Genomic DNA, 27709 nt, shown 5'->3' on the forward strand with positions numbered 1-27709 from the left:
CTGTTTGATTGAAACAGAACAAGTTGCTGTTACTTTGAGAGTATATCTTTCTATATGAGAATATTCTTTGTTTCTCTTCACGTAATGGATGTTATAGCCTAGTGCTTGGTTGTTCAATGGCATTTGCCCTTAGCGTTACACCACGTGCTGTTACATTAATAGTTACTACAGCGCTATATCCTGCGTTAGACATATGTGTGTATATTTGTCAAACATATAGGCTACAATGCTGTTCTCCGTGTCATTTCAATCACTTGTTCCCTGTTGATTAGGCCTTGGCCTACTGCAAGGCCTAGGCCTCGGTGATGGATTCGTTTAAACGGTTCATGCTACACAGATTTAGTTTTCTAGCCCGCTGTGGTTTAGAAGCTGCTATTACTTTGGAACACCATCGTTGTTGTTACTTTTGTGCGGATATTTAAAGGATATACTTCGTATGGAACGCCGCTTCAGATCAGCGCAGGAGAAACAAAGCGATGCCTATGTGTGTAACATAAATTGGACAGTTTTAAAGAATTGTTACCTAAACGATCATCTATCCGCATCTCTGACAATAGTTATGAGTAAATCTGAATGTCAGAGCACAACTTTTGTTGTTTGAAATTAAAATTATCTTCAGAAATATATTTATTTGTGCTCTGGGAGCTTGCATGGCGCACAGAAGACTGTTAATGTGGAACAAAAAGGTCTCATCTCCTTCGTCCCCACCCAAATCAACTCTCCTTCTTACCCCTTTACACCCTAAACGCATTTTTCTTAAACGTCCAAACTATAGGCCTACCTGACGTAATTCGCTGGTATAGTGCTTTAAAATGTTGCATCATGTGAGGACAATAATTTGTGCTAAATAATATAAATACACAATTTGCAGTTAATGTTTAATTCGTTTTCTCATATATGTTTGGAACATGTTGTGGTAGGTACAGTTTATAAATGTAGGCTATGTTGTTTTGAGGGACCGCTTTATGAAAAGTTGAACCAGCGCTTTGTGTGTGTTCCCCATGTTTACGCATTTTAGCTATAAATCTGTTTACTGCTGACAGGAGTGTTGTGAGAAAACGTATGTAATGTGTTGCAACAGTTACGGAAGTCCTGATATTACACTATATGTATATAATAGCTGTTTTTGATTATTATTATTTTTTTGTATGTGTGTGACGCAGACGCAGAATGTGTATCCAAGTGTATACTGATCAAGCACACTTTTTAAAATTGTTATTAATGATTGTGTAACGAATATATGTTTTAAATGGACCTTAATGGCGTACGTTGTGATTAGTGTTGGGAGGCCAACGTTACACTGATAGTATGACACGTGGTCGCCATTAATGTGAAGAGTAACCAACGTCAGCAATTGAGAAAATGGCGCACAATGTATCCCTCTGTCGCAGGCTCCGTTTGAAAGCACTGGGATATTCATATGAATGGGTGCAAATACATAGCCTATACGTGTTCATTTGATAGCGCATGTAAAACAGTTTACTAATCCGTGAGATGATCCTGGATATAATTGCTAGTTGATATATTTTAGTTAAAACACGTTTTGCTCTTAAATTCGCATATTTTGCCATTTACGTTTACACATAAGGGACTTTTTTCCCCTGTGTGCGTATGCTAATTTTAGAATACGTATAGTCTGCCCTAGTGAGACGCTGTGTGGTTCTTTTGATTTTTGAAAATTACAAGTAACCAGAACACACACACACACACACACACACACAAAAAAAACACAGAGTTGTGGAAAATGAATTAGAACTGTTAATTGGAGTGGAACTGTTACTTGTCGCCATCTTGATAAACCTTTTTGTCGTGCTGGCCTCTGAGGTGCGGGACTTTAAAAAACAATGCACACCCCCAAGTCAGCATATATGTTGCTTTGACCCTTTGTTGTTTTGTATGCTTATTATGTGCTGGTGAAATTGCTACTCTGACCAAATCAGTTTTTTTTGTTGTTGTTGTTGTTTTTTTTACACATTTGTGCATTCACATTTTCAACTGCTGTAAGTTTCATTTGTTGGTTTGGAGATGTGTGGATGCAGGATGAGTAACAAGATTTGGGGAGGGGTAGGGCGTCAGAGCAGATCCTTTCCTATTGTGCACACCCCTTGCGTTTAGTAACATGGGGTCTGTCTTATGTAAGTGCTCATACGTAAAATCAGAAATATATTTTGGTGAAGACCTCTTATTGTTGCAAATAAACAAATAATACTTGTCAAAACATCAAGGCCACCAATAGCTGGTATTAAGAGCATTTTTATCTGGTTGTTTAAAGTAAGGTATTTGTTGGTAAAACTGAAGTTAAATGTGAGCAAAGAATACAGTGAACCAGTGAGGTTGTAGTGAGTAAGCCATAATGTTTTGTGCATAGAGCTGTGTGGGCGGCTCCATGTCTCACGCCTTGAGTTTCTCCCTGCTTTATGTAATGTTGCATTGGTGTGATGGGGCCATTTGCAATGGGGTTGATGGGCCACTTTTGAAGTTCTTAGGCAGGAGAGATTTTTAGACGAGGGGAAGAGCCACACCTTTATGACAATACCGGGTGTTAAAAGTGTAACAATTGCCCTTCCCCCTTCTTCCAAATGCAACTCTGCACGTTCCCTTCGCCTTGTAAACACCTATATATCAAGATCAAGAAAGCAACATGGGTTTTGCTGCCTTCAAAAAATTCTCATAGTATCAGAATAAGGATGTATATTGACAAATTTTGGCACTTGCAAATTATTTTTTGTGTACTAAACAATGCAGCAGAGAAGTAAGCAAGAGGCCAGTATGGTGCAATTTCATAAATTGTTGGCATAGAACTCCAACCGAAATGTGTATTTTAAATATACTATTAAAACAAAACAAAAACTGTGAAAAGTGAATTATTATTTTCAAAACGGCAGTCTGAAACAATGCTGCACATCTGGTTTTGTGTGTGTGTTTGTGAGTAGTAGGAAAAAAATGTTACTGAAGCTTGTAGAGCTAGGCCTATATTCTTTAGGTTAATTGATAAATAGTGATAGGAAAGACCTGTTGAAGTGTGTGTATGTGTATTGTTGGTAGGTTCTCCCTGTTGGGATGTTTTTGTCTCATGATATTCTGTATTATAACCGTTCAGTAAAACTCTGCTGATTTTTCTTTCAGGTGCTTAAATTAGGAGAAAGCTAGAGAATAACATTTACCATGGCCCATGTTTGCTGTCACACCTACTTTGATTAAATTAGAACATGATTATCATTTTAAAGAACAAAAAAATGGATTGTCTGCTGTCTTGCAGTTAGGGAGTGCTGTAAATAGCCTGTTTTATGTGGTTGTTGTTTTTCTTTAAATGCAAAGTAATGCACTTAATATCTAACACATTCTTTGGTTGATTTAACTGGAGGAAAAAACTACTGGCTTACAGCTGGCTATCTTCTCTTTGAAATAATAGCAGTTTTGAAAAAGCAACTCCCAAGTAAGGATTTGTGCATTTAAAGAAGCTACGTCTCACCAGACCTTTGCAAAGTGGATTCAGCGAGAAGGGGAGGGGGGAGAGAAAAGAGAAAGCTTCGGATTTGAATCGAATCACAGCGTTTGGCCGGGTAAATAAACGAGCGTGTTGCGATTGCATGCTCAGGCAGTCTGAAGCCACACTTGCCTGATCTGTCCTCTCTCTCCCTCACTCGTTCTCTCGCTGGCTCCCTCCCTCCTCTTCTCTCTGTCCTTTTCTCTCCATCTCCGCTTGTGATCGTAGTACTACAGAAGGCAGGGGGAGGGGTTTTTACGGAGAAGGAGGTGCGACCAATCGGGGGCCAGGAACACCTGTGTGCAGTTTCTCAGAAGCCGTTGACGGTGCTGCACACGAGGCAACCTCGTTCTCATTCTTCCTCGCTCTCTCTCTCCCAGCAGCGTGCTTGCTTGCGTGCTGTTTTTTTTTTCCCCTTTTCTTTTCCTGGCTTGCACTTATGCTCTGTCTCTCTTTCTTTTGCTCTTTCCCTCTCTTTGTCCCTCTGTGTTGCATATGCTGTCTGTCTTTATGCTGCAAGACATGCATTTTTGATTGATTCCCCCATTTGCAGGGTTGCAGATTCAGAATGTGCAGGCAAACGCTTGTGTCAGTTCGGTCATATGACGTCCTACTTGCAGGGCTTGCCTGAGCAGGAAGAGGGAGGAGAGGAGGAAAAAAGAGAGGAGATAAGAAGAGAAGAGGAGAAGAGGGGGTGGGGATTGAGGAGGGAATGCACAGCAGCACTTCCTTGTGGGCTTCCCTTTTTCTGCCGTTACGGAGAGCGATTCTCTCAAAACGGCTGTTGTTTTGAACAGAGAAAGGAGAGATGGAGAATGAGGGACAAAGGGAAAATGCTCATGGCACGTAGACATACTAAAAATGTGAAGGTTAAGTGTGTGCTGTGCCTTTAAGAGCACCCCTCCCATTTTAACCCCTTACTAATGTGTCCTCTTCTCTCCCCCTTTCCCAGTTTTGAACCATCTGTGCTGTGTTATTTGAAAAGGATCGAAGTCCCTTTACCTCATCTTTGGACTATTCATTCAGTAGCACAAGCACACCCCAGGGCTTTCAGTCAAAAATAGATGATTTTGTGTAAAGGGGTTAAAATAGGCAATGAAAGTGAGTGTTTGTATTTAGAGATTTCTCCCAATAAGCATTTCTTATCTGTAAAAGCGCTTGTGTTGAGGAAGGATTTGGATAAATAGAGTAAGTAAGAGCTGGCTCTTGTTAACTCGAATGTCAAGGAACTAGTAATGGCGCGTAAGAACATTTTCTCCCTCACTTTCCATTTGACAACATTTGTTCGGAGATGAATATATTATCCGCAGAGTCTTGCTGTCACGAGGCAGCGTGAACAGGTGGATGGGACTTGGCTTGAAGTTCAAATCATTGGTTGGCGCCATTTTGCAGCATGGCTGCCCAAGTTGCTGTGGGACGGGTTTCAGGGTCTTGCCTGATTCATATTATTTATTTTGTTTTTTTACAGCACGTTTAAAATGTAAAATGCTAACCGTTATATTTGGAACAGAATTTGAGCATTTACATATTTATTTAAATTGTAAAAATGGAATAAATCTCAAAATTCACTTTATGTTTGAACTGTTGACATTTATCCAAAAAACAAACAAAAAAGGTACTATTTGTGCTGCTTTGATAGGCTTGATGTTCTGGATAAGATTTACTTGCAAATTACTTGTAAAATCTAAAAAAAATTGTGTCTGTCTTGTTTTGAATGTTCAGTTTCCGTTTTTTTCTACAGAACGGTGCAGTGTGGCATTACAGAGCAGTCTATGCATGTGGCTCTGTATTTTAGTTTTTTGGTGCTTGTGGGAGAGATGTGAGACTAGGGGTGTTTCCCAAGGGGGAAAAAAAACTCCATGGTGGTTTAGCCCTCTGAAGTATGTGCTCCCTGTTTGACCCCCCCAAACACCCCCCCAATGACTCTTTATTTCTCTGTTGAACTGGCCGTTCCGAAGGCGTCGCCATCATAAACACTGGTGAGGAGGGGGAGGAGGGGTCGTCCTAGAATTCTTTACATTTTTCTTCCTTCCCTTCCCCCCCAAAATGGACCAATGAACGTGTATTGAATGCCTGGGTTCATAGTACATATGATGTTGACAGAATGTTGACACAAGTGCCTTGAACTGATTAATATTCATTCAAGTTCTCATTGCATATTTAAATATATGCCCTGCTTGTTTAAGAGCGAAATAGCCTAAGTGAAGTGTGTTCCAAATTGGTTTTGTTGCACTGTAAATAATGAAGCTATTTTGCACATTGTTCTTCTGCAGGATGTGTGTTAAAATGCTGCTGGCTTAAATTCCTGTGCTATTTGTGCTCCTGATCCTGCTTGGGTGAAACAAGCTCATGCACAAGCGCAGCAATTAAAATGATTGTTATTCTACATATTATTTAGACAATATTTTTATATTTGACCTCTCTATATATTTGAATGATTCGTGAAAATGAAGTGAATTTGAAGTGAAAATGATAAAAGATACTAGCTAGTTGTTGGTTTTCCTCTCACTGTGTGTGCTTTTAAAATGTTAGTTTAACAGCACACTCAAGAAATGTCTTCATCTCTTTTTGAAATGCAGTCTCTCTCCTTATTTTCTCATTCATGTGCTTTTTTAGTTATTATATTAAGAGACAGATCACCCAGAGCAGTCATATTACATTTATAGTATCTTTTCTGTGGAATTGCGTTAGAAATAAACTGGTCACTGTCATAGGATGGGGAAATCTTGTCTTGTTGCATTTCTATGTGGCTTCTAATAATTTCTTGTGAAGTTGTCATCTTCCAGCACTAAAAAAAAACAACAACTTTTGTCATGAATGCTCCTATTAATAGCTTTACTCTTTTAGTGAACTGATCAAGCAAATAACTGTTCCTTGCACCTACAAATAATTATGAACTAAATTAATATCCTATTAGGTTCCATTTGTTGTTGTACATTGCAACATAACGGCAACAGAAAATTTAAAAGCTCTTTCTCTCTGTTTCATTAATAATTCAAAATGAGAAAAATCCCAGAAAATTTAAAAATGAGGATATGAGTCAAGTCCTACAGAATCACATTACTTCTGTATTAATCATCACAAGAGCATTAGACCACATATTAGAACAGGGGAAATGTATCTTATTTTCTCTTTAGTGACTATCTTCCCTCTGTCTTTGTACGTATAAATAATGTATGCGTTTACATAATGTATGCATGTATATAATGTATGTTCTAGAGAGCAGCGTGCCAGTAAAACTATATTAATTTGATGCTGACCTGCCATTGCTAGCTGTTCACACCAAATAAACGGAACGTTCTGTGAACTGAATTCTACTCTTGAAGTCAGCGTGAAATTAAAATTCACCATCTATTTTGTAAATGCATGTTGTTAATATTATTGTGAATGATTCATCCATGCTTGTTTCATTTTGGGTTTTTTTAATTTACATAATTTTCCAGTAAAATGAAACTACTTTCTGGTGACAGATGCTAAACTTCTCCAATCATTTGGTATGCTTGAACCCCGTAGTCTTGGGTGCAACAACTCAAAATCCAGTCAACATCAATGGATAGATACAACAAAGTCCTGTCCTATTTTTTATTTTTATTTTGCGATAAACCATTACTCTTGTATGTACACAACAATATGGAAGAAAAGATCTGTCGCTGCTACATCGCAACCTTAATGTTTGTTTGCTTTGAAATGGAATTAGCCTGAACTCTAGGTTTTGATTTTGGTGTTAATATAATTTTCAGTCTATATCGTTGCCCCTCCATTAGATGAAGAATGGTTACTGTCTGTGCAAAATTGAGGTCCATATGCTTTTCCTGTAGTTAAATGCTATTACCAGTTTTAGAGCTAGCAGTCAAATGTTAATCTAAAAAATGAACAGAAGTTTGCAGTTCTTTCATTTTGCTATTCACCATAAAAATGGCGTGTTCACCCTTTTCCCCTCCGTGAGGCCATAGAGATCAGTCAACACTGTTCTTCTCTTTTTAATGCTATTTTCTCTCTCTTTCTCTCTATATCCCTCTTCCTCCTCCCCCCTCTCTCTTCCTCCACATTGCAATTCCTTTCTTAGTCCAAATCACTTAAAATGGAGCCTCTAGATCACATGACCTCATAACAGGCATGTGCTGGTATGGTCATGCTATCCCCCCTACACACACACACACACACACACACACACATGCATTTTAAAAGCATAGAGAGGGGGAAGGGCTGACAATACCCCCCTCAGACCTATGTGGAGTTATACCTTCCCCTTAATACAGAAACATGCAGCGTAGAGCGTATTCCTCTCAGGTGGAGGAGAGCTGTGTGTGCATGTTGACCTATAGTTGACTAATATTTTCAGATAAGCTGGTTGATAGTGCTTCTCATTTGGACATTGATGTGATAGTATTCAGAGCAACATTTCAGTGGACTTTATGAAAATTGATAACTCAATGCAGTCAAACTGATAATTTCAGTGCAATCAAGCCGCCCATTCAGATACAACTTGGTGTTGTGAAATGGAGCTGACCAGGAATTGATTTCAAATTTAAAGAAAGTCTCTTGCAAAAACAAAATGTTTTGTGGATGACAGTTATTTAAAAAAAAAAAAAAAATGCTGTTCTTTTTTTCTAGATTATATAATACTGTTTAATATAGTAGTATAGTGTTTAGGAAAAAAATGTGGTCACATGTTGAATTCGTTACTTTGTGTAGCTTATTGTTTAGACTTGTTTTCTTATGACAATTTTGTTTTGATTTTCCCCACAGTATCCTCTGTGTTTACTCATGAGGCCCCTGTTCTGTGGACTACTGAGCAGTTTTTAACTTATTTTTTAACCCTTTTGAAGAAGAACACCCCTCCCCCCCTCCAAAAAACCCCCATATTTTTATACAAGTTTTATACAAACAGTCATTTCTATTCATTAATGATTTTAAGTAAATGGAAGAAGGGAGCAAGGAAAGATAGTGAAGACACCAGTGAGAAGAGAATGTTGTCAGTTGCTTCCATGAGGTTCACTTTCAGAGTTTGGTGAATTTAAAAGAAGCAAATGAAAAAATGACCTCATGCTTTGCAAAGAAGAGGGTCTTTGAAGTGGAGAAGGATGCCAAAGTGTTTCATAGTTGTGACTTGTATGGGGAAAAACCTTATTATTTGTTATAGCTACAAATTGTTACATTTTATTTAGTGGTAAATCATTGTTTTGGAACCTTATATTTAGAATGGTAATTACTTCCCCCCTCTGAAACATGTTTAACTACGGTCTGTGTAAAGATTCTGAAAAGGTAAGTGTCAGAGAGACATTTTGGATTTTTAGCTCTTGTAATTAAACTGCATTAATAAAATAAACTTTAAGACAACATTTCAGAGTCCTTAGTTTCTTTTTTATTCAAATTGGTTTATTGCTATTTTGTTTGGTTTTATTTGATTTAATTTTCCTTAAGTTTAATTATTTGTGTGTTTTAATTTAACAAATCTGTGAAATTAATTTACATTCAAAGCAAAACTGTTGCTACCATGCATTGCAGTGCAAAGTGCACACTTGTATTTTAAAAATTTGTTTCTAACAGTGCAACAAATGAAATAATTGAGCAATGAACATTTTTGTGAATTTACTTTTTTTAATTTGTTAGACAATGTTAGATTAATTGTAAATAAGTTTAAATAAAATTTATAGGAAGATTAACAAAAGTAACCATATGAATTTGATAGTCACATATATTTATTAAAAGAAACACCTTGTCTTTCTTATGTGAGTATTTTTCTCTAATTTTGGTCTTATTTATTTTAATTTAAATAATTCAGAGACTTTGAAAATAACTTAAATTTCTCTTTAAGTTGTGTCTGATGATGCAGGGTTTGTTTATTCAGTTTATAAAGATGAAGTGGGAAATGTTTTTTTTATATTTTTTGTCTTCATGCAAAGATTCAGTTTTAGCCAGCCATACAAAACAAGTCTTGTTTTATATATGATGGTGACATTTTTGTAAACTATGCTAGTTTTCGTTCATGTTTATAATAGCCTATCAAATGTGGGATCAAGAAAAACTTCTAGAGATGTGACAACACATGTTGATGATTGTTTGACTATCTTGTTAGGAAATATATGACCATGTAAGGAAAAAAAAAAGGAAAAAATGTAAATGCTGCTTTATGCAGGTCGAAAATGAGTAGGCCTTGGGAAATGGCTATATGAAATGTATGTAACCATAAGATAATATCAGACTTTTCCATACACAGGGCATGTTCATTCACATTTTGCAATCTTTTAGAAATGTAGACTTTCTTACTCCAGTGAGTCAAATTATCTGACTTTTCCCAAATAGCTATCATATGACAGCTCGCAACTCTAGATACTTCGAGTATGAAAGAATAAATGATTTACAGTCTTAGCCTAGATGCAACTAATCATGTTCATTTCATAAATTCATAATCTAACGAAATCAGTTATTGTAAATTATTGTCATTCTTTTTATAGCGTGTTTTATGACCAGAACATGATGGAAACTAATCGTTTGCGAATCTTTATGGTAGAGCACGGTAAATCCATAGGCTACTTTAATAACAAGCATGTGCTCTTAAAGAGGACAGCACTGGAAGCAATGCCAATCGTGACAAAATCGTTATTAAACCGTGCTGAGTCAGGTGCACTGCATGTTGGCACTTATATCGTGGATGCACAGCTCGGATCTGTAAGAGACAGTTTCTGTTCCGTTACACACACCCCATTTCCTCGTCAACGTGCAGCTCTCCTCTTCTCGACCAACCCCCTCCGTTGCTCCGGGGTGGGCGGTACAGTGACTGCGCGCGCCGCCTCTTTCACGACGCTGTAGTACTCTCGAGTAGCCCGGTGACTTTATGAATGAAGGCAGGTCTCCCCCTCACTGCCTGCGAGAAGCTGAAGCTGAAGCCACCGTAAAGGGGAGTGATCCAGAAGCGCGAGCGTTTGCTTCTGCTGCACTGCAGGCAGTTCGATGTGGCTCCAATAAATGCGCTGGTTATTGCCGTTTAACGCGGAATAGTGCACTTTATTGTTGCATGAACTGTAATGTAATTCATATGCATGTTGATCTCTCATTGCATTTACATAACAGCGGACACTACAACGTCACAATGTAGTTTCAAATGGGAGAATGATTTCATCAAATAAAATGGCATCATTAGCCACAGCTGCCTTTTTTTTATGGTTTTGGGTTATTTGCAATTTTCACATGCACTTCTTGGGTTTTATGCATTTTTGCAATAGCATGCTTACGACACGCCACATCCCGCTCTGTGCTGACATGGATGGTAATCCGGCTCCTATATGTTACCTATAGTTTTCTAGCACATTCTGCGCCTGCCCATGTGACTGAGGTTCACATTGTGGTAAACTGGGCGTTGTCAGTGGAATATGGCTGAACGTAGCTATAGCCTACACATGGTTATCCAGGCCCACGTTATTCTCAGATAAAATGTCCGGCTGGTTTTGTAGTCTGATGAGAGAATCAAATTAGCCTGTATGTGTTGCTTGACTTAAACGTCTTAACGTAGGCTACCTGCTGTGCGCATAGGCTAAATGCTTAACCCATAGCCTACAACAAAAGACATTGTCTTAAAAGGCGGGTATGTTTTCGTGCAGGCTATTATTGTAATGTACGTGCTTCATGATTCACATTTAAATAATTTGTGTATATTATAAAGTTAAACATTGTTTTGTCATGACATCTCATTTTTGTATTTGAGCTAAACTGTTTTTTTTTTATTATTATTATTATTATTTAATTAAAGCCGTCTGGTAAAAAATCGTATGGCCTGTTGGTTTTTGTTTTGTTTTGTTGAAACGCTCTTCGAGCATAATCCGACCTAACTATAGGCTAAACCTGCATACTCTTGATAGAGCTGTTTTCGTAGTCTTATTTGTCTTGTAGCCTGTGTAAAACATTTTAAGAAATATGCACACAGATTTTTTTAATTATTTTTTTAGATTTTTAACACTAAAATGTAAGTCACATTGTGTAGAATTAAATATGACCCATTTAAATAGCTATAGACTGAGAGAACTGCTTTATTAACTTAAGAGCTGTTTTTAAAAATATATTTTTCCGCCACCGCGAGTGAGTGGCAGGAGGCTAACGTAAATGAAACAGCATGAGACAGACACACTTTGAAAATCAATTAACAAACGTGATTATTTGATTAAATTGAGCATGTGTATTTTCCAAAAGCAGCACAAATGTGACTTTTGAGGGTGAACACGCGTGTTTCTTCCTGTGTTCACTTGGCTCTCATGGAACGGCGAACACACGAGACGAGGAGAGGGAGGAATAATTGTATACAGATTTTAGGTAAACTATATTCAACACTGGAGTGTCAGGATAATTTATATCGTTGATTAGCTTACAAAATCGATTAAAGTACAGAAGTCCTTTACAGCCTGTTGTGATGTTTGTCAGATTATGCGGAGCGTCATCTTTTTAATTATATCGTGCGATTGTAAAATAACTTTAAATGTGGATCTAAATAATATTAATTATACAAATGCATTTGGAATATTGAGCTCAATGCATGTGTCTTCCTTCAGCTTCGTCAGTCATGTCCCGTGCTCTACTCCTGAGTCACAAAATGGAGGCGCACAAACGCGTCATCCATCTTCTGCACGCTGAGTAGGGCACAGCAGAGCCAAGCGTGAACTTTGACCCAAAACTAAGGGCATATTGCCTTTGTAAACTAAATGGATCCCGGAGTTGTTAGTGTCTACAGTTGTTCCTCACATACCACCCCCCCCGAACCAACCCCACCCTAGGAGGAAATGCCTGTAGGCCTACATATGGAGTTTTCAGAAAGACGCAAACACTCTCAAGCGTCTTTTCTCTGAATAGCGAGATTTATTCGCACTGTTTTAATTTAATAACGCACTGTTTACGTAAATAGTATCTACAAGGATTATTTGCAACAATTATGTTAGTGTGTTCAACTAATAAAACATTTAGACAGTGCCTGCTTCTGTCAGTACTGATGAGTTATGACTCAGGCAACGCCCCTTTTCAACAAGCCTGTTTACTTGCCTGTTCTGTGCTAATTATTATTATTATTTTATTTTTTAAATTGATTTCCAAGTTTGTCAATTTTCAATGCACCACAATTTAAGAAAGATTTTAATATCAGCTGTTTTATGTCCTGTAACCCCCCACCACCAGCAGCACCTTTTAAAAGAGCCGCTATACCTCAGCATAATCTGCGGCCTCTTTGAAAAGTTCAATTGTTTGCTAGTAACCCCAGTCCTCTTCCCTGCCCTATGGCTCTTTTTAAAGTCCCGGCCAAAACGTTCCTCATCCACATTGGGGTCAAAGGTTGAGATGCAAGGTTGAGAACTACTTGCAGAAAAAACTCTTTGTCGATGAGATGAAATCTCTCTCTGTCTCCCTCTCTCTCGCTCTCCATTCCCCATGGCTCCTCGTCTCACTCAAATGGCCGAGAGAGAGAGAGAGAGAGGATGACGGATGAGAGGGAGGGGTGTTTCACATGATAATGTGCAGGAAAGGACCTCAGGTTCTCTTCGCTTCACCCCCACCGGCTGCCGTTTCAGAGGCATTGCATTCCTCAGCTGAGCATGTCGCTCCTTGCATACTTTGACATGCTTACAAATTTGCAGTAGAAAGCAGAGTGGTTTCCCTATACTAGAATCTATCCTATTAGACTCATGCAAGTAAAAAATAATTTTAGTACTACATTCTAAATACATTTTCAAATCATTTGGATTTACTTTAAGTGATTTATATTTGCCTAATGATTCTGAACCGTGTATATATTTTTAAAATCATCTTTCAACAATTTGCTATATAAATAATTCACACAAAAATGTGAAAATGGTATGGTAATTCATGCCTTTTTAGCAGATTTGAATAATTTTCCACTATAGCATTCAAATGCTTTTTGCTTATGACAATAAGTGCAGTCTTAAATATAGTATATATAATATTTTTTTAATTGCAATTATCCACTTCTCTGTGAGAGTTCAACAGGATTTAATAAAAAAATGTGTCCATGCACAGAGTAGAACATGTGCCGTAAACTTATGACTCTTCTATTTCATTAGAGAAGCTTATAAGCTTCAGACTAAACTTTGCAAAAGTATTATACTGTTTATGTGTCATCAAATTTAGTTTATTTCTCTCTCTTTTCTTTTCTTTTCTTTCTTTTTTAAATCGGTTGCACCTTTAGAGTATTATACCACAGCCTGGTATATGTGGAAAATGGCAATCTTGTGATGTAGGTTCTAATGAAAGCAGCACATTTTTGTTGTCTCTTGCTTTTTTCCTTCTTCATTGCTTGAATAATATTTGTATAATTCTGATTAAATTTATACATCTAATAGCAAAACATTTGGCCGCTCTCTTACGTTCTTGCAACTGTTTAGATGTCTGTGTGTCCATGAAGGTTTGAACTTAACATACCTAGCAGCTTCTCAAATCTTGTTTGTCAAAAAGACACTTTACAGTAGGCCTGTCACGATTATGAAATTTGGCTGACGATTAATTGTCTAAAAAATAATTGCGGTTATGCCGATTAATTGTCAGTTTTAGGGCTTTGACGATTAATTGTCTGTGTTAGGGCTTTGGCGATTATGCCGATTAATTGTCTGTTTTAGGGCTTTGTGCTTCATTCATTAAATAATTGTGATGAATTTAATCCTTTGTAAGTTATCATTTTGCAGTGTAAGATTACAGTTAACACCTTTAAATATTAAATAAATATATTCAATAGCTATGACAATTTGTTTATTAAACTTAGTGAGTGTATAAATCAGCAGCAAAAAGTAATTTTTGAAAACATCTGCACAGTAATTTAATAAAATCTAAACATGTTAATAAAAACAAATGTGCACAAACCATGATAATATGATACGCTTCAAAACAGAGCGGAACAAAGCGCGTATGCGCATCGCGGGTGCAGAATGATGTGCTTAATATGCAACATGGAGTCACAGTGCGCAGCGCTGCACAAGTGCGCATTTAAAAGTTCACGGCACAAAGCGAAGAAATGTCGAGGGCACAAATCCTAGTGTATATCAGTCCAACAGTTTATTGATCATTTGTTTCTTCACAGTTTTAAACTCCAGTTATTGTGCGTCTGATGCCAATTCATAGTCCTTGTGCTGTGTAGGCACACGGTAGCGAGCGAGTCATTTAGAAACAGCAAAAAACTCCAGCAAAATAAAGTCATTTTATGTAAATCCACAGCCCTTTATCTACAGATCAAGCATTATAACGTCAATGTCACATTGGAGAAAGTTTTACCGTGTATCCTGTCGTAACCGGACGACGCGCGCTGTTTGAATGCTGAATGGAATGATTGACAGCTGCAGACGAGTTTGTGAACTTTAATTTAACAATGTAAATATACTACTGTCCCTCACATTAAGCTATGGAATGGCTTCAGATGACTTTGAATATATTTCTGGAAAACGTAATTAGTGCTTGTCTATTTATTTTGGTCCATGACTTCCCCCTTGTGCCGTAGGCCTATAAAAGAGCGCAATAATCGCGGTTGTCTGAAACAATCGCGGTTAGATCAAATAATCGCGATCAGACGGTTAATTATCGCGACAGGCCTACTTACAGTCACTGGTCACTTTTGCAGTCATTGGTCACTTTTGCATGGACTGTGAAAAATGTAGGCTACATACTCCACTCTATTGTGTCTATGAGAGTCTAGAATTTGTCTTAGAATCAATTTAGCACAAGGCCAACGTCCGCTTCTCTCCTGTTACATTTGAATGGTTTGAATGGCAACAGATACATTTCTATTCTTAGTAATTGTGTCACCAAATTGTGCAGTTACAGTGTTGTCATTGTTTTCAGACTGCCTCTATTTGCATTAATTTATGTATTTATCTCTTTATAATGTGATGCATTTGTAGAACATGAATATGAATATACTTTCTCCTGCTAGTGATTGCTTCATATTCTGATCATATTTCCTGATTTTTAAAACAAAAAAACTTTGAGGAATTTTTTTTTTTTTTTTGAGCAGCTATTTAATTGAGGGAAAAAAATTAAATAAATGTTCACAAAAAACATCAGTAACTTTGTCTTTTCAGTATATGAGGCTCAAGTCTCAGTTTTGGTTTAAGACAGACTGTGTCTACCACTGCCATGCTATTGGCCATCACCAATGTTCAATGGCTAGAGGCGGGAGATTTATTTTTATTGCTTTCATTGTTATACGACTGTATTGCTGGGGCCGGCAGTAAGCAATATATCGCCCCCTCTTGCTTTCTTCTTCTGGTATGTTACGGGTTGCATCAGCATGTGTTGATTGCTAAGCTTGGGGAGTGACCTTTCACCTCTCGGAGGAATAGGGCAAGGGGAAAAAAGCAGAGCGGCGAGGGGGTGGGAAGGCCTATCAGGTAATGCAGAGCAGAAAGCTCCACAGGGAGGAGTGTAGAAAGAGGGAACAAGAAACAGAGTGAGAAGAAAGCAGGAAAAAGGGGGGATGGGACGTCTGTTATTTCTGGTAAAGTTGTCTCACCATCTCTGCTACTCTCTACACCACTTTGATTTATGGCTTAACCCTTGCTGTTCCATTCAACGCCTGGAACCACCGCATCTGGTCCCCCCGGGCGAGAGGGTATCTCTATAATGGCTCTCTACGCAACTGAACTCTGATCCTTGTCCTTAACTTTGTTACGAGGATGTGTTCATTGACTTGAGGAACCTCCACGTCCATCTAGATCTCAAGCAGCTTACGACGTCCCTCCGCGGACTCGTTGTTACGCAAAGAGCGGGAAAGGGAGGTGTGTGGAACTTAGGATCCGCCCCTTCCCCTCCCACACTCACCCGCCATTTTCAGTGTTGGCTGCGGAGGCCTTGCTGTATGAAGCTTCACTGGCAGTTTACTGACTCAAGTTCTGTTTCATGTCGTACCTCTGTATAACCACAGTGTGTCATGTTGAAGAAGAAGAAAAAAAGGTTTAGCATTGTATAATTTCAGTTATAGCTGTATATCATTTTTTTTTTACATGCAATTGCATTATCTTCAGTATAGAATATTATTTTTTGCTTTCAGGAGAATGCAGGTTAGATTTTTAAATGTATAACTTAGTACAATACAATAGTTAGCCTATTTAAAGTAAAATAAGATTTGCCTATTAAAAGAAAAAAAAGATTTGTTTTAGCTGAAAAATAAATATTTAGTGCTGAAAAAAGTAAGCTACTTTTATTTACACCAATTTAATTAGCCTAAAAATAACACTTTTCTCTGACTTTTTTTTTTTTTTTTGTGCTGTGTAACAAACATTTTTTGCAAAACCATATAAACTTTAGTATGCTTAAGTATAATCCCTGCTGCTTCTCTTTTTCTTAGATGATTTGTATTGAAGAAATATTATATTTTGTTTAAATGCTTTTATAATATTTTTATATATTATTATTTGAATATAGAAAAAGTATATTTAAAAATATATATATATATATATATATATTATCATTTTGTTTGAAATTAATTTAAGCAAGAAAATGGACCCCTTCCCTTTGAAATGCTTTTTTACCATATTAAAGAATATATACAGTTCGGTGCAGTGTGAACTTGTTTTCACACCAGCAGTATTTTAAACCCAATTGGAGGTTTTAATAAGTCTTATAGTTTTTTGTTTTTATGTTTAATAAAGTTCTAGCAAAACTTTTAGAAAGAATCTGGGATGCCGTTTCATTTCAGATTAATTTCATGCAAGTTGATATTTTGCACTTGAATATGTGGACAGTTTAGCTGGTAAGTTAGGTTGATTTACTGGCCAGCAATGTATCTGTAGTTTTATTTATTTTTTCCTTAGATGTGTAAAAACTTGCCTAGAAGACTTTAACTGGCGTCATATTTCATAATCTTATAATTCAGGTATCCATAATCTGCATGTGTGTGTGTGAGGTGAATGAATGAGTGATGGAGGAGGGGTTAAGGATGTGAGTGATTTAAGTTTCTTTGTGCATATTGTTTCTCTTTTTCCTCCCTTTCTTTCTTTCTTTCTCTCTCTCTCTCTCTGCTTATCTTCCCCCGTTCTTTTTTTATCAACTTCACCTCTGATTGGCTGAGGTGGAAATGGCTGAAAGCAAGACAGGAAGTTGCTCAACGAGGGTTTTGACTTCTAAGGGGTGATTTTTGACTTCCTGTGTGCTTAGTTTCCTGTTGGACCTCTCATACAGTGGGCCTGGAATTGGTTAATTAATTACTGTTAGATCACTAAATTTTTGTAGCTTTAAGTGCCATAATTAATGTTATTGCACTTTGAAATGGATACATTGACCTACATTTACACTCATGTGAAGTATTGTAAACTACAAATCACATTAACCTCATGTTTTTGTCTCTATTAAATCTCCAAAGTTGTTAGTTTCAAAAAAATTGTAGTTCGCTATTTAGTTCAAACCCTCGTGCATGTCTTCAATGATTTCTTCATTTCTCCCTTCCTCCAATAGTGTTCCTCTGTTTAGAAAAATTCCCTCACACACAGTTGACAGGAAAAGATTCCTAGTGTCTAAAGCTTTTAAGATGATTGCATGGTAAGGCTTGTAGAGCAGACACAATTCAGTTTTTTTAATGCAATGTGTCCGTTGAGACTTAATGGAGTGCAATGTTTTGGGAAGCACGTTTATTATCCTCGACAACATGCATTTGTCTTCCGGATTTGTGTCTTTTCTTCTCATTTGACAGGCCTGTGCTCATCAAAAGTGGTTTGGTGGATTTTAGCGCTTTTCACACAGACCTAGGTTTGCACGCACCTGTGTAGCGCTTATGGTGTAGGAGACTGCCTGTGTGTTTAATGTCAGTGTGACACATTTGTTCTCTGAACTATAGGGTTCTTTGTTGTAAACGTTGAGTGTTGTGAGTGTGTTTTGTATGTACACAGGTGAAGCAGATTTACTTATCGCTTGATCATTTTTATGTATAAAAATGTATAACATATTTTACTGTGGTATCTAAAAGTTTTAGATACCACAGTAAAATATGTTATGCATTTTGTTGATTTATCAAATAAGACAAACCTAATGCACATGTAAAAGATTGTCAGCAGGCAGCGTAGTTGAGTTTAGTGTGTGTGTGTTTTGATATTCCAGGGATTCGGAGTGTGTTTTTGAATATAAGATGAGTCTACATCTGATGAAGATGGCCCTGCTGATTCCTCCAAGCCAGCTAAGACTGGCCCATCATGCATCTGGATATGCTGGAGGTCTTATTAATGTTTAGAGTTATTAATGTTAATGTAAAGAGGGTGGTGGAGGTGCACCTGCTTTATATGTGTGTGGGTTTACTTGGCTATGGTTGTTAGGCTAATTATGCCTAGATGTGGATTTTTTGTGTGTTTGTTTAGCTAAGTTTTTAAAAAATGTATTGATGTGAAAATTACACTAAACTTTAATATTTTTGAAACCGTAATGATGAAATCACATTTATTAAATGTAAATTATTAAGTTATATAGTATATATTTAACAAAAATATACAATTACTTTTTAATACTATAGCTATAGTCAAATATAAATTATTTTCACTACCATTCAAACATTTGGGATCAGTAAGATCTCTTATGTTCATCAAGGCTGCATTTATTTGAAATATATTACAATTTAAAGTAACCTTTTCTATGTTAATAAAATGTTAAAATGTAATTTATTCCTGTGATTTTAAAGCTGAATTTTCAGCATCATTACTCAAATCTTCAGTGTCACAAAAATCATTCTAATATGCTGATTGGATGCTTAAACATTTAGCTATTATTATCAATGTTGAAAACAGTTGTGCTGCTTAATATTTTTATGGATTTTTTTTCCCCTATGGAATATATATTTTTTCAAGATTCTTTGAATAGAAAGTTCAAGAGAACAGCTTTTATTTTAAATGAATATTTTCAAATGTATATCACTTTTGATCAATTTAATGCATCCTTGGTGAATAAAAGTATTCATTTCTTAAAGTGAAAAAAGTCTTACTGATCCCAAACTTTAGAATAGAAGAGTATGGTACGGCCTCATTTAAAATGTGAAGTAAATGTGCTTGTGCGTATAAGCGTGTTTGCGTGGTATGGAGGAACTGAATGTGCTTAACTGTTTCAAGAAGTTTTTTCCCCTTAATGTTTTTTTTTTTTTTGATCATGTGCTACCGTGTGTGTGTGTGTGTGTGTGTGTGTAGAACGGATAGAGTTTTGCTAGATGCTCCAGCTAGTATGAATTTCAGATCTCTTTACTAAAAGACCAAACAATTGTGGATTTTTTTTTAATATGATAATAATAATGATAATGATGATGATAATAATAATAATATATGATTATTGATTAAACATACTGCTATACATCATTGCAAACTTCTGCTATAGTCAAGAAAAGCCAGGAACTCACCTCGCCTTACAAATTGTCCAAATGAGTCTAATTACGGAAATGCTTCAAAAAAGGCTGTACACCACCAATTGCAAGATAAAACACTGCTTTAATGAAAACGTAGCAAACGTTTTTGGTTGAGAAAGGTCACTTGACCGAAATGTTTGCCACTTTTTCTTTTTTTTTCCCCATTCAATTGGAATCTTATCTCAAGCCATAGGCATGTCTATACTTTTTATTTCACTTTTCCAAGTTCAAAATATGAGTAAACTTAAGTTATGCACTGCTGACGCTCTCCTAGGACAATTCCACATACCAACCCTCACCCTAACACACACACACACACACACACACACACCCCCTAATGCTATTCGCTTGCCTATAGGGCCCTCACCTTTGACCTTTGTAGGGGGTGAACTGTGAATCTCTTCTTTTTTTCTTCCAATCTTTTCTATCCTTGTTCTTTTCTGTTCTTGTTATTTGGTCTTTTTATTTGCATTTTTGATCGTCTTTGTAGTGCTGTGTGATTTGAAATTTCTGTTTCAATGCATGTTGAGATTCCTGTTTTAACTAAGGCCAAATCTAAACATAGCTTTTATTTGCCACGCCATAAAATACAGAAAAATCCCATGCAACTCTTTCTGGAGAATTTGAGCATGTTAACAGATTTGTGGTTTGTGTCCCATCATCCACTGCTCCATGGCTGGACGTAAGGCCTGCAGCACTACAGGTCAATTCAGAAATGTTTTCGTCTCTAAACAATAGAAAAAGAGACCGAAAGGGGTGTCAGTCCTCTTCGCATCTTTCATGTGGCCGTGATTTCCATTCCGTTGACCAATGAGATTGGTCAGCGTCAGAGACTTGGTGGGACGTGACATGATGGGTTTAAATGGATTCAAAGGTGCCAAACAAGAATGTTTTTTAGGAGTGGGGGTGGGGATGAAAAACTGTTGCGAGTATATGGTGGGTGTGGGTGGGATGCGGAAGCGTCAGGTTGGGGGATGGGTTCGGGGACGAAGTGATTGATCAGTGGGAGAGCGAACAGATTGGTGGTGTTTGTGTGGCCTTTGCCTTTTGTTAACATTTGTTGTATCTTTAGGTGCTTTTCTGCTCTTAGTTTACTTGAAACGCACTGAAAGACATGTTGCTTTCATCTTGAACTGTGAATGATATTGGAAGCAAACAAAAGAAGAAAGTACATACTCTAATATCTTAAGCAAGTGCTCCAAGGAATGGCCTTGAAAAAAAAAAATGAAAAAAAAAAAAGGACAATACATGATTTCATTTGGTTTTGTTTGGCCTGGCCACGCTCACATTGCTGATCTGTGTGGTGTGAAACACCCTTGCAGGATATTCTTTTTTTCCCTGATTGGCTGTTTTGCCCGCCATTTGCATGAGGGGAGGTAGAAAGTGAGCAAACAGCGCCATTTTCTTTGCTTGTCAACCAGTGGGCGTCAACCTTGCAGAGTTCAGAGGTCTTTAGGGTTTCTGGTCTCAGTCACCCGAGCAGAGTTTCAGACCCCTCCCCAAATAACCCCTGGCACTCATTTCCCTCCTTCATCCTAAACGCATACATTGCATCAGAAGGTTGCTGTTACGCCCCCTAGAGGTTTCAGAGTGCTCCAGTATGTGTAGGTTATCTGGATAACCGTCTCCTCTTAACTGTGCCATTGTTATGGTGATGGAGCAGTGCCATGCTGCAGTTCTCAATTGGACTTAGTTGATTCACTTGTTTTTCCTTTTTTTTTAATCTCTCTCTCCATCTTTTTATTCACTGCAGTGCTTTGACATTGCTTTAGTTACTTGCACTTCTTTCTTTTTCTCTCTCTCTCTTTCTCGACCAATGATTTTGGAAACTTCCGGGGCAGCTGGCATTGAACTACATCAGTGTCTAGTTTCAATATACACATTCAGTCTCCTCTCTCTCTCTTCTCCGCTCATTCCGCCTCATTTCCACAAACGTCGAGCAGGACAGATGCTCCCAAGCATCTTTATAATGTTTAATCAGCCCAACTATAAATAATAATGGAGATTCCCGAATCAGATCACTTTGAGGTCTTTTAATTGACCTTACATGTTCTGTCCTCGATTTTGAGATGATACTAGTGTTTTAAACTAGAATTTAACACTAGAATTAAACATAATTTGCAATGTTAAAAAAGAACTTGATTTATATCTGCTCACTCTTATGGCATGTGAAAGAATAAAAGTATTAATGTCAGAGCTAAAATGAAGTACCCTTTATGATGGAAGTTACTGTTCAGATGGATTTATCCCTGTTCTGACTTTGACTTTCACCTTTCCATGCTTCTCTTGCCACATCATTTAGATGTAGACAAGACCGGGACCTTTCTGAACGCTAGCCACCAGCGTAAATCAGAATTTGGATGACGTTGAATCACCAGATGTCATTAGTGTAATTAGTTTTAATGTGATTGTGGGTGTAAACTTGAGAGCAGTTTTTGTTGAAAATGTCTGTGAGTGACCGCTCCTGACAATTTGTATTGGATATATTGATAGCACTCGTTTCATCAAGCAAAGTTTGTGAGGGGAACCTTTTCTAAACCTCGTTTTCTCTTCATTTCTTCCTCTACAGGACCAGAAAACTCCAGATCAGAAACATTCCGCCACACCTACAGTGGGAGGTGAGTCTGGGTGTGTCCATGTCTGTTCTGACAGTAAGATCTTCTCAGTTTTTCTTAATCGACACGATGCTCTTCACTCAAATGTTCTACCGAAGTGCCAGGGTGGCTCTTAAGGATGTTTTCCAGACATAGATTAATCCTAATCCTAGAAAAAAATTGTGTGCTTTTTCTCCATTCATAGTTTCAGACAGTATCTTAAGTTTTAAAAAAAAAAAAAGCACGTACAACGTAAATGTCAAGTCGCTTCAACATTTTATTTTACATTGGTAAAATATATGAAAGCCAATCTGATGCCAACTGGGTTGTAAAATGTGAGAAAAAAAAATTTATATGATGAAATTAGTCCTGTTATCAATATCATACACAAAATACATGGCTGTTAATTTAGTTAGAGACGAGTTTTAATACAGAGTTACCAAAAAAGTTTAAGGAGTTTTATGGAAAATTAAGCTACAAATGGCTTACTTATATCTGTCTGCACATTCTGGCAGAATACGAGAAAGCATTTTAAGATTTTTTTACATTTACTTGAGAAGGTAAATGACTTAAGATGTTCAGTTTTGTTTTCTGCAAAAAAAAAAAAAAAAAAGTCATAATAAATGAGTTTCTGCTTAAAACAAGAAAATCGCTGCACATTTTGTTGGAATACGAAAAAGTGTTTCAATATCAAAAAAAAAAATTCAGCCTCTTCCAAAAAGAAACCTGAAACAGCCTTTTTAAAATGTAAATGCTCTAATGCTTATGTGGACAAAACTGCATCTTAATTATTACATCATCTGTGCAATTCTGTCACTTTGGTGCAAATTTCTGACTCTGAATAGCGACGTTTGAACTTTCCCTACATTTTCTGGCAAGGGCAGAGCCCTGTGTTGTTTAAACTCAGAGTTTTACCCATGTCATTCAGGTTAGGTGATTTTGTGTGATTATGAGATTACACCATCGACATACAGTGTCTGGGTATGTGTGTGTGTGTGTGTGTGCGCACGGGTGTGGCACAGTGCGTGTTTTATCCGATGGTTGTTGTACCGCCTGACTGTTGTTCCTGCGGGGCGGGGTCTTTCTTGGCACGTCTCCAGCAGGCCCCACTTCTGCCAGCCACTTGTGCCAATGTCAGCCACTAGGAGGCTAATCCCAGGTGGCAAACACCAATCTGATGCCAACTGGGTTTGGTGTAGTCCTGTTTGACAGATGTTAAGTTCTGTATGGAACTTAAGCCTGTTATTATCATACACAAAATCACATACCTGATTATTTTCATTTGGCATGAGACCATTTGTAATACGAGTTTGAGAATTCTGGGAGGTCCTGATAGTTTAAAAAACGTTTTAAACCACAGATGGTTTGTCCTCTTGGCTACACTCTTAAAAATTAAAGGCTACAAAAGGGGATTTTCATAGAGATACCATAGAAGAACAAATAAACTGTCAAAGAACAGTTCTTAAAAGAACCATTTTTTTCTTTTAATAATCTAAAGAACTTTTTCAACTGTTCTTCGTGAAACCAGATGTCATTAAAGAACCTTTGTTTTTAAGAGTGTAGCTTCATTAAACAAACTACACACTGATACTTAGAAAACAGGGCTGATGTAAGTAAGTTGAGTCTCTATTTCTTTTGTGAAACCAATCAGTTGGAGCCTTCCTGAAAACCATTACAAATATATATATATTTTTAAATCAAGATACAATGTGCACAAAAATAATCCTGTTTTCCCTTTGAATTATGTTTATTTTTCTTGTCTCATTGACAGATAGTTTTTCTTGTTTTAAGCATAAACTCACTTAACATCTTAGGGCTTCTCTTCTGAAAAATGTATCACAATTAATTCATTTTGCTTCCAAAATAAATGTTTTGATTTAAGAAATATATATATTTTTATTTACTGGAAAACAAGACAAAAATACAGAGTAATTTTCCTTGCTTTCATTTCGTTCTGTTTTATCCATTGTAGGTTCTTGATGGTCTGCTTGCCCAGTATGGAACTGTTGAGAACTGTGAACAAGGTACATTAATACCTGGAGTGTCATTTGTTTTGGATTATGGACATTGAAGTGAATACTAATGAAATAACACAACAATTTGTATTACTGTGAAAGATTAGTTCATAATGAACACTTGGACATGTTGCTAATTCTTTTACAGTATCAGTAAGTAATTTACACTCTGCTTCTCTCTCTGTTCTTATTTTTCCCCATAGTGAATACAGAGAGTGAGACCGCAGTTGTGAACGTCACATATGGGACACGGGAGCATGCTAGACAGTGAGTGTACTTTGCCCTGCAATCTTTATTTGAAGCTTAAGTGTGTAATTTTTCCACTAGAGTCACCAAATAGAATGGAATTTTGTCAAATAGATTTCCCTGTCTGCCATTGGTTGGACAAACAGATAGCCCCTCCCCAAACTCACACCATTGGTTGAAATAATGTCGCTGTGCTGGGTTGGTGTGGATCCTGAATGTTTTGAAAGCACCACTGTTTTCAATTGTTTTCAAACCCAAATTACTTTGTGCATTTTAAGATGGGATAAAAAAGTATTTTAACACAAATGTTACCCATTTCAGCTTTATAAATGACTTGTCTTTATGTAATATCAAACTAAACCTCCACACGCCTTCTCACTGAGATATTTTTTCTTGTTTGAGGCTGACACCTACTGGCTAAATATGAGATGTGTCAGCCTGGATTCTTCATCGGATTAATTCATTATGTTTCTTAACCTTTAAGGCAAATCATTTCTATTTAACTGTGAAATTATCCATATGATTTAATCTTTGTGCATTTAATCAGTTAGCATTCATCCACACGACTTTTCTCCAAAAAGACTGTCCGTTGCTATAAACCCTGCATTCATGCATATTATTTATGCATTTCGTCCCAAAGAGCTATTCAGAAGCTCAACGGTTACCAATTTGAGAACAACTCCCTGCATGTGTCATACATCCCCGACGAGAACTCTGAGGTCGACTCTCAACGAGGCCCAGACAACGGCCGTCGTCCTGGATACGGTCCGCGAGGAAACCGCCAGATGTCGCCCGGTTCGGGAATCCCCTCCAAACATCAGCACGCTGACATCCCTCTCAGGCTGCTGGTGCCCACGCAATACGTGGGTGCCATCATTGGCAAGGAGGGCGCCACCATCCGTAACATCACCAAGCAGACTCAGAGCAAGTGAGTGATTGACTCAAAGTGTGATTTTATGGTAAATGTTTAATGGAATGGAACAGACACTAATTTAATTTAAAAGAAGAGTTCACCCTCATGGTGCTCCAAACCTGTAAAATTTTTAAGATGTTTTTTTTTATTTTGCTTGTGCCTTTGTTAGTTTTATTCACTGTCTGATGCATAACATTTACAACTCCTCCCTCTCTTCTCCTCTCATCTCCTAGGATTGATGTGCATCGTAAAGAGAACGCAGGTGCCGCCGAAAAGCCCATAAGTATCCATTCTACCCCAGAGGGCTGTTCATCGGCCTGCCGCATGATCCTGGAAATCATGAACCAGGAGGCCAAGGACACCAAAACGTGAGTGATAATAAGTTTACACTCTTAGTCAAGTCCAGAACAGTGAGTCCTTACACCTTTCATTGCAAGTGCAGTATACACTACCATTCACAAGTTTGGGGTCTTTAAAAAAAATCAGTTGATTAAAACTGACAGTAAAGACTTTTATATATTGTTACAAAAGATTTATATTTCAAATAAATGCTGTTCTTTTGAACTTTCTGTTCATCAAAGAACCCTGAAAAAATGTATCAGTTTCCACATAAATATTAAGCAGCACAACTGTTTTCAACATTGATAATAATAATAAATGTTTCTTGAGCAGCAAATCATCATATTAGAATGATTTCTGAAGGATCATGTGACACTGAAGACTGGAGTAATGATGCTGGAAAAAACAGCATTGCCTTCAGAGGAATGCATTACATTTTTTAAAATTTATTTTTAATTGTAATATTTCACCAAATTACTATTTTTACTGTACTTTTGATCAAATACATGTTGAGCATAAATATAACTATATAACCCTTGCTTTATTTAGTATATGTTGATCCATGAATATTCAAATGAGCCCCGCCTCCACTCGCTCATACATGCTTGTCTACAAGTCGATGTATCAGAATGATAATGCGTTTTATGTATCGCTCTCAACAACGTTGGACACATAACGCTAATTAATATGATTAGCCTTTTGCTTGACTTTTCAAACAACTAATAATGTGTTGCTAATGTTACACAAACCATGTTCCCGTTCGCCATCTCAGAGTCAGACAGCTCTAACAATCATCATCCTTAAAAATGCTTTCAACAACTCAGAACGTCAGTGGAGAAAGACATAGTTCATCATAACATATTATACATCATTCACCCGCTATATTGCTAAATGTACCCGATTTTACATATCAACAGAAAAATATACCGTGATATCCTGGCTTCTCTTGAGACTCCCCTGCTTCAGAGAATAGTTAATGGTATGCTAAAGCCCGCCTGTATGTTGGCATGATTGGCTACAAGGTAGTTTGTGACGTCAGAAACACCAGCGATTTCAAACCGCGTCTTTAGATCACAGTTTTAAAGAGAAAATACTCAGCAATGGTGTTGACTTATGAATTTACACAGGGTTTGTCTTTAAAGCATATTAAAAACACCACATAGACATATAAACAACATTTTAAAAATTGATTTTCACCACAGGGGGAATTTAAAATGTTTCATTTTTCTCGAAACCTTCAGTCCTTTGGATTGTCAGTGCTGGTTCATGTCTGCTCTCAGATCTTTATTAACAATCTTCATTCATTTCTGGTAGTGCTGATGAGGTGCCTCTGAAGGTTCTTGCCCATAACAACTTTGTTGGCCGTTTGATCGGTAAGGAGGGACGCAACCTGAAAAAAGTGGAACAAGACACTGATACCAAGATCACAATATCACCGTAAGCAATGAAAGGACACAATAAAAAAATGAAAGGAACCAACCAGCGGCCCAATTTTGTACCGAGCTGCCTTAACACGATTGGTGGCATTTATATTCTGAATGTCTCTCACTGCAGACTGCAGGATCTGACCCTTTATAACCCAGAGAGGACCATTACAGTGAAGGGCTCGATCGAAGCCTGCTGCCTGGCGGAACAGGAGATCATGAAGAAAGTGCGAGAGGCATATGACAATGACATCGCTGCCATGAATGTGAGTTTTCGTAAGATAAAAAAATGTGTATTTCCTTGTAAGTGTAACTTACTTGGCCACGAAACATGAAT

At 37.3% G+C, this 27709-nt stretch overlaps 1 protein-coding gene across 2 annotated transcripts in view; it reads left to right on the forward strand.

The window, feature by feature from the left end:
• The window catches only part of igf2bp1 (insulin-like growth factor 2 mRNA binding protein 1), a 34033-nt gene that overhangs the window by 2074 nt on the left and 4250 nt on the right, over positions 1-27709 (forward strand). For both annotated transcript variants that reach the window (XM_084130095.1, XM_084130096.1), the window contains exons 3-9: positions 22411-22459; positions 24408-24459; positions 24654-24717; positions 25337-25624; positions 25843-25977; positions 27263-27385; positions 27503-27638. In XM_084130095.1, coding sequence (XP_083986221.1) covers positions 22411-22459; positions 24408-24459; positions 24654-24717; positions 25337-25624; positions 25843-25977; positions 27263-27385; positions 27503-27638 — 847 coding nt within the window. The remainder of the gene's footprint in view (positions 1-22410; positions 22460-24407; positions 24460-24653; positions 24718-25336; positions 25625-25842; positions 25978-27262; positions 27386-27502; positions 27639-27709) is intronic.

The sequence above is a fragment of the Abramis brama genome, assembly GCF_963993115.1.
Source record: "Abramis brama genome assembly, chromosome: 1".
NCBI lineage: Eukaryota > Metazoa > Chordata > Actinopteri > Cypriniformes > Leuciscidae > Abramis > Abramis brama.